Source organism: Haliaeetus albicilla, chromosome 10, assembly GCF_947461875.1.
Source record: "Haliaeetus albicilla chromosome 10, bHalAlb1.1, whole genome shotgun sequence".
Lineage (NCBI taxonomy): Eukaryota > Metazoa > Chordata > Aves > Accipitriformes > Accipitridae > Haliaeetus > Haliaeetus albicilla.
Window position 1 is genome coordinate 29,542,674 of NC_091492.1, and position 15,170 is coordinate 29,557,843.

Here is a 15,170-nt window from a genome sequence, read left to right on the forward strand (position 1 = left end):
AGAAGAGCTTGTTGACTCCTTTTCCTTCTTTCCTCTCCCAGCTGCTTAGGGCTGGTGAATCACAAGACTAATGGCAGTGCCTGGGAACACGGGGACACGTGGCTCACAGCCCCCTCCTTATCTTGACCTTTTATTATCTTCAGTTTACAGGGACAAGAACCAGGAAATTGTCTGGAGGCATGAATTACAGTTTTAAAATTGTTCCAGACTTTATTTGATCTGCAAGTTTCACCCACTGATAACTATTTACATCTGCACTCTCCACATCCCTGTTTTCATATACTTTTATAAAAGGCCCAACTGTTTCTCCTTTTCGCTGATCCCTGCAAGGTATCTCAGAGTCTGGCTGTTCTTTCCACAAGCTTTCATTTTCAGCATTTTCAAAATTGTCTCCTTGATTGGCACGGTCTATGCAATGAGAGTCTTTTGACCACTGAAAAACAGTCACATCATTATGGAAATAAAATGGATAAGTCATTATCCATTAGCATGGTCTGAGGCTTTCATAGCATGACCTTTCGGTTGGAGCCCAATAAAAGAAGCCAGTCCTTTCAGTTGGACTGTCAGATGCGCTGTGTGTTTTCTGTTGATATAAATACCTTCTGAGGTACCAGTTTGCTTTTGATCTGGTTTCCTCAAAAATGCTTGGAGTTGCAGGCCTTGTGGCAGTTAATGTAATGAAACTCAGTGTGAGAACATACAAAAGGAGGTGGTGATTTTTCTTAGGTAGCTTCCTCAGACTCCTGTACAAGCAACAAGATGTGTGTGTCCAGGCTGTCTGGCCAGGATTACTCAGGAAACACAGAGGAGAAGGGATGCTGTCAGGTCATTGCAGTCTCCAGGGTTCCTCCTAGTGACAACAAAATGATTTTGGGTGTCTTTCATGCCCTTTGGGAGGCCAGAATGATTGTTATCTTCTGCTTCATTACATGTTTTCACCCCTCTGGAGGCTTAGGAGAAACTGCTCAGTCATACATTGTGCTTTCCTTCCCTTACCTGGTCCTCCAGTCCTGTTCTTTATTTTGCTGTCATCTTATCTTAAGCTTTATTCTTTGTCTTCTTGCTGTCCAGTCCTTGAATAAAACCTTCTCTGCTGCTGGTTGTAGTTCTTGTGAAACTGCTGACCTCAGCTTTTGCTGCCTGGCATCCTTTTTCCTCTTTGTTCTGCTGCTTCTCCTACTGTCACTTGCCTATTTTCCATCCATGCCACTTTTACTCGTTCTGCCGCAAATCTCTCTGACCTGAGAAGGCAATGGCTGGCTGCCAGCTGGTATTCTCACATATAGAGTTGTAAGAACATCACCTCTCTGCCCTTGGCATCTCTTGCTCTGTGGTCCTGCAGTTGATGCAAGACCCAGGAGCTCCTGCACAAAGCTCCTGCAGTAGCAGCAGCCAGGGCACACTCTCACAGACCTCCTTCAGCTGTACCAGTACCTCCTGCTTTTCCCTTCAGCTTCTTTTCTGCCGGGGACCTCTCCTGTCCCTCCTGCTTGCCCCATGCCTGCAGGCAGCATGTTGGCTGGGGTCGTGGCCAGCTGTGCTAGCAGTGTCCAAATAATCCCACATAAACTGCCTTTGTTTGGGACAGCTACAGCACCTCTGAGAAGGTGCTCGATGCTTTCAATGGAGGACTTCTGTGCCTTCTCTGGCTGCTTGGTCCCCACTCTGAGCCTGTATTTGAGTGAGGATGTGTTGCCTGGGGCTCCACATACATGGTGGGGCACTGAGCGTGTTTAAGAGTCAGCATCTGAGGCTTTGGAGCTGCAGCAGATTTTATTCCTTGCTCCCTGCTGCTGGGCTTTTTTTTTCTGTATACACCAGTGTTGTAACTTTAGCCGCTATTTTCTTTTTTAGGTTGTGATAATGCAATCATCATCTGGAATGTGGGAACAGGTGAAGCCCTCATAAACTTGGATGACATGCATGTGGATATGATTTACAATGTGAGCTGGAATCGCAATGGCAGCCTAATCTGTACAGCTTCCAAAGACAAAAAAGTTCGAGTTATTGACCCCAGGAAACAAGAAATTGTTGCTGTAAGTTTGCATGCTAATTAAAGAAGCAACTGGGTTTCACTCCAGCAGAGAGTTAGCAAGAGCATATAGAGAAAGAACCTTCTTGCTTAGTATATATACCATGTTTAGTCATGTTTTTCAAAGTAAGGAAAAAGTTACAGGAGGGATGGTAGTGATTGAAGGATTTGTCTGGGTTTATTGGGATTAGTGTTTGAACTAGGATTTAGGTCTCAGTTTTAAAACCTGCAGGAGTGTAATGCCACATCTAATCTTTCTGTATAATTACAGTTTCAAAGTTGTGTGTGCAATGTGGAGATTTAGCAGCCTGCATATGTGTCGTAGCTTGCAAAGAAATCTTCCTTCAACCTTGCAAGAGTCTGATAGGCAAAGCTGAAACGAGCCAGGAATGACCACTTCTTTTGTGGTTTAGTAATTGGTTTCTTCCCTCAAGCATCAGGCAAAGGTAGTTGGATGTTGCTCCATGTAGTTGGCATCCTGTGTGGAGGAGTAGTGTGTCCTGCCAGGGATTCTGTGCAGCTAGAAGAGAAGCCACCACCAGGTGGGCTTCCTATTCCTTGCTAGAGGCTAATATGTCAATCTCTTTTTCAGGAGAAGGAGAAAACCCACGAGGGAGCCCGGCCTATGCGAGCCATTTTCCTCGCTGATGGAAATATCTTCACAACTGGCTTCAGCCGCATGAGTGAACGGCAGCTTGCCCTTTGGAATCCAGTAGGTTCCTGTCCCATTATTACTTTGCTGTTGTAATGTCCATTGAGTTACTAGCCCAGACCTGCAGTCACCCACTAAATTCATAGTTCATATACTTGAGCATATTCCCTCTTCCATCTACTGCCTGCTCCTACACAGACTTCCTGTGCCAGAAGGTATTGCCGTTACTTAGGCTGGATGTTCACTCAGTAAAGGAAATGAGTTCTCTTGTACCAATCCCCACTTTACCAAGAGCAGTGACGAAGCTGACAGTTGCACATTTGAAGTGCCCGAGAAGATGTACACAGAGAGCAGAGTGGCTGTGTGAAAGTCACTTCATTCTGTATGTTATATGTGCAGAGCAAGACAGCCACAATCCCATCACACTAGCACAAGGGACTCATTAACAGGACTATGTCACATCTTTCCCTTGACTGTGTAAATTTTTTGGGGTCCTGCTTTTATTGCATTTTGTGATTAAAATGTCCTTGGGGAATGAATAAGCTTGTGAACATTTACATCATTTGTTGTTGTAACACACAGATCCTTCAGGGTGGTGAGGACACCGCTGCGTGTTCACTAGCTACAAAGAACTGTTAATAATTTAGATCCTACATTAACATGAGCTCTTTCATTCTTCATTAACATCACTGGCATTTTTTTCTTTCCAGAAAAACATGGAGGAGCCAATAGCCCTTCATGAGATGGACACCAGCAATGGGGTCCTGCTGCCGTTCTACGATCCAGATACCAACATTATTTACTTGTGTGGCAAGGTAAAGAGAAGCTTTTGGAATGACTGGGTGTGTTTAGCGGGAGGCTCCTTTCAAATGAGCGATGCCTGTGAAATGTTCCCCAAGTGTCTCAATTGAGAAAGGTAGAACCCAAACATTAGCAATCAGGCTGCTCTGGAATCAGTTTGATCCTCACTCTGCAGGACCTTACAGAGAACCTGTGAAGTCTGCCCTGTGAAGGTCTGCTATGTAACTGGATGTTTCTTTGAGATCGATTTACTTAGGTAAAGCTGCTCTTAATGCAACAAGTCAGATACCGTCATCAAAACATCTCTTGTCGGTGTTGACCCAAAAGGTTGTACATTAGTGTGGGTGGAAGGTACATTTTAGATGTTATCCACCTTGTGCTTGAAGATGATGGAGCATGTAACAGCACTCACTGTAATGTTGCAGGGTTAACTAATGGAAAACTGGAATCACGTCCTCCTTTTTAAAAGCAATTTGTAGGCATTAAGTGCTCTAAAGTGCCTGCTTCTAATGCTGCAGCTTTGGACTTCCTACAAATAGGAGCCAGAGACAAGATGAACGAGTAATTATGAAGGAGGATCCATACAAGTGCATTCAAGAATCCCATCTTTGTAAACAGCTAATGAGAAATACTTGGTTTATATCTGCTACCTCTTCTGCTGTTTCAGAGATGCTAGTGTAGTAGAATTGCCTGGAATCAAAGAGAAACTGGTTTATAGCCTTTCTGCCTGACTGTGGCAGAAAGTTTAGCTTTTTCAGAAGAGGAGGTATGGAAGTTGACACCCCCAGTCTTGAAGCATGAGCTCAGGTCACTGTACCACAGTATTTTGAAGAACAGCACTTATTGCTGAGAAACCGTTCAGCTGATGTACTTGAGTTACAGTAGGGATCTGCTTTATGGTAGTTCTGCTAATGCCATATGGATAGCAAGAGCGCAGCAGTGTGCTGTCTGATAGCAACTGCTGTGAGCAGCCTGAGATGAGACATACTCGACTGGCAAGCAGTGGAAGTTTTAGCCTGAAAAAAAATAGCTATAAACTGTGCATTGCTCTGTGGCGCCGTTCGTGGAAGGAAAGGCTATCGGGCGAGACCGATGGCTGCCTACCCCAGCAGGGAGCAGGCACGCGGGCACAGGGCGTGCTGGTCCCTCCAGCCTCTGCAGTGGTCCTCCTTTCATTTCTTGCAGGGAGACAGCAGCATTCGCTACTTTGAAATCACGGACGAATCCCCCTATGTTCACTACCTCAACACCTTCAGCAGCAAAGAGCCGCAGAGGGGCATGGGGTTCATGCCAAAGAGGGGCCTTGATGTGAACAAGTGTGAGATTGCCAGGTAAGGAGAGAGGCTGTCAGGGAGGGTGGTGTCATCTTAGCAAGTCACCCCATCATGAGCTTGGCCGTTCAGAAATGGAAAGTCCTGCTGTTGGGTGTAGGACCCCGCTGTTGGAAAGGTCTCTCTGCCACACTATTGCTTCTGCAGTGTTCGCTAGGACCTGTGACATGAAGCAATACTTCTGCTGGGCATAACATGATATAACCTGAGAATGTGCTGGGACTTACGCTGAGTCTGTTTTAAATGAATGAGTGATACCTAGCAGAATAAATTGTCTGCAGAAAACGTAGCATCAGGTTGGTTCCAGCCTACGCTGTCAACACATTGATGATAAACTTTCGGTGCCTAAGTCTGATACCGGTCTCCAGCTTGTACACAGCAAGTGGGTTGGAAGCTGGTTTCAGGAATTTAGAGAGTAATTAAAGCAGCAGTGCAGTGAATAGAGTGCAGCTGTGATTCAGAAAACACAGCAAAGGAAGAAGGCACCTCAGGAAAGCAGGTTTGTGTCAGTGCAATGGCTCCTGGCACACCGCTGGTAGGGAACATGGTGGATGTTGCCCCTGAAGCCTTTTGACGCTCCTCTGATTATTACTGAAAGCAGGAGCCCCTGAAAGGGAGCAGAGCCTGCACTTGCCTCAAGCACATGGAATATTTCAGCAGCAGTGCCTGGTGGCCAGGCTGAGGACATTGGAGTTTGTGGCACTGGCCCAAAGTGGGACTGCAAGGGGTGACCGGAATGTGGAGACACGTGTGAGCAGTGAGCAGAAGGCTGGCTAGTGTGTACTTGTAAATCACTGGTGGGGTGCTTGTCTCAGGGGTCTGAGCAGTGGGCTGTTCCTCACTGACAGCCTTTTCTGGCCAAAGTGTGACCCTCTGAAGACAGCTGGTACTTAAGAGGGGAGCTTTGCACGCACCCAGGTGGTTTCCTTCAGCCCTTGCAGGGCCCTATAAGTCCTAGTGCAGCCCGGCTGTGACTCCTTAGGGTTGCTCGTTTTCCATTGCCTCTGACTCCCAGTATGCTGCTGTGCATGAGCAGCAGAACCAAGGCCTCCTTTGCATGGGGTGTTGGCTGTCCTCGCATCTAAGTCACACCTTTTCTTTTTCTTTGAAAGGTTCTTCAAGCTTCATGAGAGGAAATGTGAGCCCATCATCATGACGGTTCCTCGAAAGGTGAGCACTACCTCCTGGTTATATGGTTTGAAGCCAGCTTGCACCTTCCAGCCCCAAAGCACTTGACCAATTCATCTCTTCTGGCTTGCAGTCGGACCTTTTCCAAGATGACCTGTACCCTGATACAGCTGGCCCAGAAGCAGCTCTGGAAGCAGAGGAGTGGTTTGAGGGGAAGAATGCCGATCCCCTTCTCATCTCCTTGAAGCATGGGTACATTCCAGGCAAGAACAGGGATCTCAAGGTGGTCAAGAAGAATATACTGGACAACAAGCCTGCCGCAAACAAGAAAAGTGATCTCATAAATGCTCCAAAGAAAGCAGCTGATGCCTCAAACACTGTGAGTAAAATCCACGAGCTTTTGGGGATGGTGGCCTGAGACGTGATTACCAGGGTGCTGCATCTTCAGAAATAGTTATAACAAAGCTCAAGCACATATGACTCAAGTACACCAGGACTTGGGTGCTGGTGGATGACCTGGAGTTGAGGTGGCACTTGAGTTGTGGTGTTCCAGGCAAGGTTTCTGCATCTGTGGGAGATTACTGGGAACTGTGACACAAAGGAAAGCTTGGCTTGTTGGTCCAGCCACCCACCTGCCTGGGAGAGCTTCTGTGCACCTCTTGTGTAAAACCCAGCCCAGACAGTGGGACAAACAAACCTCAGACTATGCAAGTTCAGAAGGAGGTTGTACAAGTCCCTAATCGGGGGCCGTTGCTAGTGCATGGTATAGTAATACGCAGAGATGTGGAAGTGACAACTTGTCGGTCCAGTAGGTCCTTAAATGCTGTTAAAGAGCAGATATTGGTCCAGTATGTCCTTGAAGCTTGCACTGCTGCCACTGGAAATGCTGGTGCGTGCCCTGCACATTGCAATTGCCACAGTGCCTCTGCCAGGTGTGCGGCACACACTCACCCTGCTTGCCCACGCACCCTGGCGCGCTTATGGCTCGCAAGAATCCCATTCAGAGGAGCCCCTTCCTTTGAAAACTCCTGTCTGCAGAGCTCATCCCGCCAGCTCTCCTAACAAATACATGTCTTGTCTTGTCTTCCAGCAAAATGAAGCCAAATTGGATGAGATTTTGAAAGAGCTGAAATCTATAAAAGACACGATCACCAACCAAGACGAGCGCATTTCCAAGCTGGAGCAGCAGATGGCAAAGATCGCGGACTGAGCAGGGCGAGCGGCGCTGGCCCCGCTGCCGGCCCAGGCACATTCCAGTTCCCCAGTTCAGCAAGCAGCAGCGTGCAGCATTCCAGTACGAGCTTTCCTGTTCTCCTAAATTCACGTCAACAAGAGCTGATGATTAAAAGCCAAGCTTTTTAGTGAAAGATTTTTTTTTCTGATGTTTTAATGAATTTATGTGACTGTGTCAAACAAGTCAAAAAGAATAAGTGCTACTTTTACAGTCTTTTTTTTTTTTTCCAGATGTTATGAATTCTTGAAAAAAATCCATTCTGACTTTCAATGTTGTGCCCAAATATCTTTTTCTAGATTTAGGGACCAATGCCACATTGTTCTTAACCATTTTTTAAAGTTGCCAAAAAAAAGAAGTTGCTTTTTATTTTTCTTATTTGCCACTTTGCAGTATTTGTGTTTTAAATTTAAAGGGACAGCACTGCGTGTGTGTGCGCGTGTGTGTGTGTGTGCGTGGTGGGTGTTTATACTGTTCAGAGAACAAAACTGAAGCTATTTTGTATAAATCTTCAATTTCGAACAATCAGATCGGTTTCCTTTGCAGTGTGGCTGAGGCTGCTGCTGAGACCCCTCAGAGATAGTACAAGCTGCCTTTCCTGCCTCCCTAACATGTCCCCCCATCACCACTGTCTGACAGTTTAAAGGAAAAAAACATAGTTCTGAATGAGGTGATCCATGCCACAAAATGCCTCTTCCCTTTTTACACCCTGAAGAACTTTTAAACTAGCATCATGTTGCCCTTTTAAAATAGCCTCATGTTTTGGATTCCTCTAGCCATGTCCAAACGGGCATGTTCTACTTACTGTTTTGTTTTGTTTTGTTTTATTTTGAGGCAGAAGTTACTTTCATGCAGGAGATGTTTTTACATTTATCCATGGAGTACAGCGTTGAAGGTGTGCCATAGGAGATGCGAGCGTGGGACATTTGCAGTCACCACGTTCTCCGTGGTGTCCATTTCAGCTGTATGCATTGCTGTAAATACTTGTTTCTGCACTAGAGCTGCACCACCGCGCTCTTTAGGTCATTGACTTTAAGAAGCTTTTGAAATCTGCGAGCTTGCAATTCTCTGGCCCCTCACATTAGTGCTAATGTTAGAAATTTAGGCTCTGCTTCCGAAGCAGCATTAGCAGCAGCTAGGTGACTTTATCATGACGGGTCGCCCGAAACAAAACGCCTCCATTATTTTTTATAATTTTTCTTTTTTTCCCCTCTCCATCATTCCTGCCTCATCACCCCACCCAGCTGTAAAACTTTGCAGGAAATGTTCCTGGATCAGATAAGTGACCTCTATACCCAGACCCCCTTCACTCCCAGGCCTTTGGAGTGGAAGGGACTGGGGAAGGTGGTTTTGATCCCAGTTTGGAGAACTGGTTTCTCACACGGTCCTTTGAGATCCTCAGGGGAGAGACCCTGTGAGCATGCCAGGCTTGCGAGCTCCTCATGGAACTTCTTGGATGCCTCAGTTCGGCAAACCTCTGCTCAGGTGGGGCCTTCCCTGCGAGGGGAGGGCTGCCTGTGTTGGGGATGGGGCAGACACAGGTCCCTGCTTGCAGGCTGTGTCCCTGCAGTGTGAATGGGATCTGTGCCACCCCAGCAAGCTGTGCCAGGCTGGATTGGTGCTGCCCATCCCAACGCAGCCCGTCCCCGCAGTACCGGGGAAACATCGGCAACCCTTGTCGAATCCAAAGGTGGGCAAAGGCTATTGGGTGCCGAGAGTGATGGGCTGAGGAGCCTCACTACCTGTCCCAGCTGGGGATCGATCCCTGAAGCAGCTCACTGCATCCCCGGTGTGCGTGCACGTCTGTGTGCTTGGGACCTGATGCACCAGAGCAGCGTCCCCCTGCCCAGGGCATCGGCGGCTGCCGCTCGGCGGGGGGACATGTCCCTTCGTCCAGGCTGAAGTGATCTTTTTTTTGTTTTGGTTTGTTTTTTTTTCATTAGGTTAGCTAGAAATCCTCAAATTCTCCATTTTTTCCAGTGTTTGCATGTTCAGAACTTGCAGATTAAGGATTCTCTGTTCTGGAGGGATGTCTGTGTGTGTGAAGGTGAAACCACACCGTCAGGACGGCCAGGCGACGTAGCTGGAGAGGCATGAGAATGGGATGTGAAGAGACAGAGGATGTGTTATAATTGCATAGCATGAAAGCTTCATAAAAGTGGGTTTTCTTTGTTTTAAGTGGTGAGCACAGCAGGAGGGATGAGTGTCCCCTGCCCTGTGTCTGTGACCACTGATGCTGGATTCACAGTCCAGACACTCCAGGTTATTTGAATGTTTGGTGATGTTTTTGTATTGCAGTAAATGCCTGAGATGATGTGTATTTCTAATTACCTTTTTTTTTTTTGGAAAACAAAACCAAACGTAATGCTCCCCCAAACGGTGATCTCTGTGCTGATTTGTACGTGTGACTTCAGGGCTGTGTGCTTGGGGACCTTTTGTTTTTTCTAATTGGAGGGAAATAAGTATTCTGAGATGCTGGATTGAAATGCCCAGAGGAGATCGGTGTGTGGTAGATGGTCTGAGGAGGGCGGAGGAAAGGCCGCCCTGCTTTTTAGTTTATAGCCTGTATTTTATTTAAATGAACTGATGCCTAGCCAGGCTCAACCGGAGTCAGTGCCTGAAGCTTTTTGTAGCCGTGATATCCCAGAAGAGAACCAGCGAAGTCCTGAAAGATGCGCTCTTATAGAGCGGCCATAGTATCTGTCCAAATATTTGCTTCCATTTTCAAAAGATAAAAAGTCATTGATTATAAACTTCCTCTGGTTTGCTTTTTCTTTGACTCTCTGCATCCTGCACCCACCGCTGCCCGTTAGCACCTGCGCTTCAGGTTTTATCAATAACCAGGTTATTAAATGATGGCACTACCCTTAACCACAGGGACAGAAACCTGAGCATGTGGGGTTGGGGCTGAGCGGGGTCTGTCCTCTGGGACTCCTCCGCTCTCCTCTGCTCTGTCGCAGGAGAGCCAGGGCTCATCCCCAGGGTTGCATGTGGACTTGCTGGCGATTTCCCTGCGAGTGAGCCCAAGAGCTTGCCTGGATGTGGGACTCAATGGCATGGACTTGCTGGGGGGGTCTCGGGGTAGCTGAGATGGGTGTGATGTGGTTTCGGAAAGGAATGGCACTGGCTGGGGGCTGCTGTGGAGCTGGGGGCAGGGGGGGGCTTGTTCTGCTCTTCCCCAGCTGAAACCTGTTTCAGGGGCGGAGGAAAGCCTGCAACAGTAAAGAAAGCCCAGGCTGGAAATGGCATTGCTCGGTCCCCATCCAGGTTTAAGAGCCTCCCCTGGGGCTGTGGTGTTTTACCTGGCATCTCGCAACCGCCTTCAGCTGCCTCTGGTATACGCCAACCCCGGCACAACCCCAAAGGCCCAACCGTGCCAGGGGACGGGACAGGGATACTCTTGGAGAGGTGGTGCTCCCAGGCCACCCATGCACGCCCTGGACCCATCCCAGGGGATGCTCATCCCTCCGCAGCAGCTGCTCCCATGGACCTGAACCCCCATTTTCTGTGCCTGTTTTCCCACAAGTGATCTGGGGGTGGCAGGAACTGGGACCGTCTTCCATTCCCCACAGCCAGAGGATTTTGAGAAGGGATGCGGTGAATCCAGCCTGCAGCACAGGGAGGGTTCAGGGTCCTGTTGGAGGGGGTGGGGGGAGGCGGTGGGGCTGTTTACAGCCCCCGGCAGCAGCCGCAGGGTGTTTGCTGCGGATGTGCTCTTGCAGCACCCTTCCTGCGGCTGCACCTCCTGCCTGCTGCCGTGCCGGTGCTTGTGGTTAGGGTGGGGTATTGCCCAGCTGGTGCAGCACCATGCAGCTGGGACGATGCCCGGTGGCCCCCGCAGGCCCCCAGGAGCTCCTTGGCCGCAGGCTGTTGTCCTGGGGATGTTAGTACTGAGAGAAGGGCCCCAGCATGAGGGCTCTGCAAATGCATCGAGCCAGGCCCTCACCCTCCTCCTCTTCCTCATCCTTGCGTGCAAATGCTGCTTCCTGGTGTTGGGGTACCTCTGTGCCTCCTCTTGGGGCACCATGATCTGCCCCCCCATCCCATCTGTAGCCACACTGTGCCTGGGAGGGCTGGTAGCCCTGGCACTATGTTTGCCATCACTTCTGCTTTCGGGGTGGTGTGAGCCCCCATCACACAGCTCGGCAGAGCCACCAGTGGGGCTGAGCCAGCAGGGTGGGCTCCCACGGGGCGCCAAGCACATCAGAGAGGGGCAGGAGGTCCCTTTTTGGGATACATCTCACATCCTGGCCCCCCTTGCTGGTGAGTGCATGCAGCCCCCAACCCACAGTGGCCCCACTCCCGGCATGACGTCCTTCCCCCGTCGGGTTCTCCGAAACCACAGCCGCTCTTCCGTGCCCGCCTTTCCTTCGCTGCCCGGGCAGGAGGCGCAGGCAGAGGGCGGCCCGCAACGCCCCTTGGGTTTCAGCAGTTGCCCAGCCCCGGGGCTGCCCCTCGTGCCCCCGTACCGGCACAGCCGGGCCCTCGCTGGTGATGCCCGCCGGTGCTGCAGCTCGGGGTCCCGCAGCATCCCCCGGCACAGGTGAGCCCTGGAGGGGGGGTCGGCGAGTGTTCCGGATCGGGGCTCAGCCCCAAGGATGCTGTGGGTACAAAGGGGATGCTTGGGGTCCCCCTTGGGGCACATGCAGGTCCCTGGGGGGGTGCCACCCTCTGCGCAGTGATGGTCCCTGGTGGGGTTTAGGAGGCGGGTAGGTGCTTTGCGGATGCCGGAGCCTCCTGGGGATGCCGGGTGCTGAGGGAGCATTGATGGGCATTTGGATGCTGTTGGGTGCGGGGCCACAGGGACCTCACTGGCCTCTGCTGGGGGGGGGGTATTGGTGCTCGACAGATGTAACGGGGGGGGATTTAGTGTGAGTTTGGGGCAGGTTTGCCTCTCCCGCTCCGGCGCAGATGCACAGGCGCATGGTGGCCTCAGCCAGGGAGCTCCACACCAGCCCGGCTGGCGGAGTGGGAGGACAGGCACCCTGGGTTCAGGGGGGTTGGCTGAAGGGTGTGTGATATCCCTGTGGTTTCATTTCTGCATGGGGAGTCATCCTGCAACTGCCCGTCCCGCAGCAGCCGCCTCCGTTGCGGCTCGTTTCCCATTTCCAGACACTCAACTTCCTTTTCAAAACTTTCTTCACAAGTGGAGCTGGCGGGGGCCGAGCTCCTGCAGGTGGAGGCAGCTCGGTTCTGTCGGCCACGGCTGGAGGAGGTCAGTGTTCACATCCTCCAGGCCCCCAAACCACAGGGCCCCTCTCCGGGAGGGGAGGAGGATGTTTCGCTCATGTGTGATCCCTCCTTGGGGCCACTGCCAGCCTGAACGATGAAGCTCAGCCTCCTTCCGCAGGGAGCAGGGCCCCGATTTCACCTGCTCCCCTCTGTTCCCCACCACAGGTCCCATGGCGCCGGGCTGGGCCATGCTGGTGATGCTGGTGCTGGTGCTGAGCACCCTGCAGGCGTGTGGGGCTGTGCCAGCGCCAGAGCTGGGGCAGCACCGTGGAGTGCAGTGGGTCTGGGGGGTGGCCAGGCAAGCGCAGGCTGAGCCCCCCCTGCTCTCCCGCAGGAAAAGGGCTGAGGGTGGGCAGCAGCCCAGCACCCCCGCTGCCACACCGAGGCACAGCCACACTGCCACCACGATGCCCAGCAGCAATGAGACCGATTCCCCTGAGCCCGACCTCCTGCTGAGCTCTGCACCTCCACCAGCACCCAGCACCAATGCCAGCCTGCACCGAGCACTCGTTGTGCCGACCACGGCCGACCCCCTGGACGAGACCGATTCCCCTGAGCCCGACCTGCTGCTGAGCTCTGCACCTCCACCAGCACCCAGCACCAATGCCAGCCTGCACCAGGCACTTGCGGTGCCAACCACGGCCGATCCCCTGGACGAGACCGATTCCCCTGAGCCTGACCTGCTGCTGAGCTCTGCAGCACCACCAGCACCCGGCACCAATGCCAGCTTGCACCGGGCACTTGTGGTGCCAACCACGGCTGATCCCCTGGATGAGACCGATTCCCCTGAACCTGACCTGCTGCTGAGCTCTGCGCCGCCAGCAGAGCCCGGCACACTGGCAGCACCCCAAATGAGCATCACCACTGTCCCCAGCGAGCTCACGTCACCCGGCAAGGAAGGGACAGTGCCCGGCAGCACGGACAGCAGCTCCTCCGTGGGACAGCGCTCAGTGACCCCCGCAGCCCTCAGCCCCACCACCACGGGTTACAAGAAAGTCAAGAAAGCCGGGGCCCTCCCCACGCCGACTCATTCAGCCCCTTGGGACACGAAGCCTGAGGGGACCACGGTCCCAGTCCCCTGGGACCCCAGCAGGGTGATGGGCAAGTGCCTGCTGGCCATCCTGCTGCTGGCGCTGGTGGCCGCCACCTTCATGGTGTGCACAGGGGTGCTGGGTGCCCTGCTCTGGCGGCGGGCACGGACGGCCAACCGCCGGCTCAGCCACACCGAGATGGTCTGCATCTCCTCCCTGCTGCCCGACGGCGAGGTGACCACCAATGGCTCCAAGCCCGGCCCGGCCCGGCGGTCGAAGCTGCTGCTCGATGGCGGCTCCGAGGCTGATGGTGACAATCTGACTCTCAGCAGCTTCCTGCCGGAGCACTCCTGAGCCGTGGGGATGGGGTTCTGCATCTCAGAGCACCGGGGGGGCCAGCGGCTGCACCGTGGGCATGGTGCCCAGTCCCCGGTGCTGCCGCGTGTGGAACCGCGGGCAGGGGACCCCCATCCCCTTGGGTTCGTGTTTTAACTTGGACTGGCATGATGGGGAACTGCTTTTTCCCAGGGCGAGCTCAGCCCTCAAGGCTGATCTCATTAAAGTGTTACCTGGACATGGCGGTCTCTTCCTGGTGGGTACGGTGCCTGCCAGCCCCCCCGGCCCCCTTCCCACTCCACCACCTGCCCACATCCCCCTGCCAAAATTTCACTTCTCCATCCTTCTCCCCCAGCAGCAGCCCCAGGCCCCCTGGAGGGGAGCAGAAATGAAACCTGCGGCAGAGGCAGGGGGCCAGACCCCGGGAGGGGTTTGGGGACCACAGCCCCCAGGACCCCCTCCCCACGTGGGCTCGGCCTCGTGCCGCGGTGTGGGAGCGGAAAGGGTGGCGGTGCTGGGGCGGAAATGCCGGGGGGTGGAGGGACGGGGACGGGCGCGCTCGTGGCGTAACGTGTTCCTGCCCTGCGGTCACCTACAGCGAGGTGACAGGACGACTCCGGGACCGCCACTGCCCGTCGGGGTGGTCCTGTGCGCTGCTGGTGTGCCCAGGGCTCATCCCAGGTGGGCAAATGGTGGTCGCAGGCTCTCGGCCTCGTAGGGCGGCATCGGCCCAGGCTGTCCCTGCCTGCTTGTGGCTGGGGCCGGGAGGGATGGGGAAAGCAAAGCCATGAGCGGCCACCGAGGGTCCCACCAGCTTGCCTGTACCCCCGGGACTGAAGGGGGCTCAGGTTTGCTCCCAGGTCCCACCTCTCCCTGGTGTGCAGGTGTTGGTCACTCCTCGAGCCACCAGCCTGACCCCTTCCCTGTTCCCAGCCCTGGGGGAGCCACCCGAGGAAGCAGAAATGGCCCAGGATCGTCTCTGCCCTGCCAGGCTCGGTGTCCCCACATTCCCATCCCTGCCTGGGCCAGGCTCAGCATCCCCATCTCTCCATCCCCATCCCTGGCCCGGCCAGGCTCAGCATCCCTATCCCCATATCCCCATCCCTGCCCCAGTTGGGCTCGGTGTCCCCATAGCTCGATCCCAATCCCTGCCCCACCAGGCTCAGTGTCCCTGTCCCCATATTTCCCCCCCCACTGCCAGGTTCAGCAGCCCCATCCCCGCCCCACCACGCAGCTTATGCCACCCTCCACATTTGCAGCACACACTTGGGCAGCGAAGCGTTTCGGCACACGCTCGAGGCATCGCTGTGCCGTCTCGTCCCCGAGCTGAGCCCTGGGTGCGCAGCTGCCTCGAAAGCCGCTTTCGGGGGTGGCCGTCCCACGGGTGGGTTGGCAG

General features: G+C 53.2%; 2 protein-coding genes across 3 annotated transcripts in view; both read left to right on the forward strand.

Moving 5' to 3' along the window:
* The window catches only part of CORO1C (coronin 1C), a 47,404-nt gene extending 37,472 nt beyond the window's left edge, over nt 1-9,932 (forward strand). For both annotated transcript variants that reach the window (XM_069794598.1, XM_069794600.1), the window contains 7 exons: nt 1,855-2,036; nt 2,625-2,744; nt 3,395-3,499; nt 4,671-4,816; nt 5,929-5,986; nt 6,078-6,323; nt 7,035-9,932. In XM_069794598.1, coding sequence (XP_069650699.1) covers nt 1,855-2,036; nt 2,625-2,744; nt 3,395-3,499; nt 4,671-4,816; nt 5,929-5,986; nt 6,078-6,323; nt 7,035-7,154 — 977 coding nt within the window. In that variant the 3' untranslated portion in view covers nt 7,155-9,932. The remainder of the gene's footprint in view (nt 1-1,854; nt 2,037-2,624; nt 2,745-3,394; nt 3,500-4,670; nt 4,817-5,928; nt 5,987-6,077; nt 6,324-7,034) is intronic.
* A 1,582-nt stretch (nt 9,933-11,514) lies between these two features.
* Nucleotides 11,515-14,012, forward strand: SELPLG (selectin P ligand). Its single transcript, XM_069793143.1, has 2 exons — nt 11,515-11,718; nt 12,573-14,012. Exons 1-2 carry the CDS (start codon nt 11,670-11,672, stop codon nt 13,790-13,792), a joined length of 1,269 nt encoding a protein of 422 aa, XP_069649244.1. The 5' UTR covers nt 11,515-11,669; the 3' UTR covers nt 13,793-14,012.
* Nucleotides 14,013-15,170: the final 1,158 nt, after the last annotated feature.

Bases quoted from the DNA above. Each gene is read 5' to 3' on its own strand.
- SELPLG (XM_069793143.1), top strand. From the start codon at position 11,670: ATGCCCGCCGGTGCTGCAGCTCGGGGTCCCGCAGCATCCCCCGGCACA. The intron at 11,719-12,572 runs GTGAGCCCTGGA...TCCCCACCACAG, and splicing joins CGCAGCATCCCCCGGCACAG to GTCCCATGGCGCCGGGCTGG.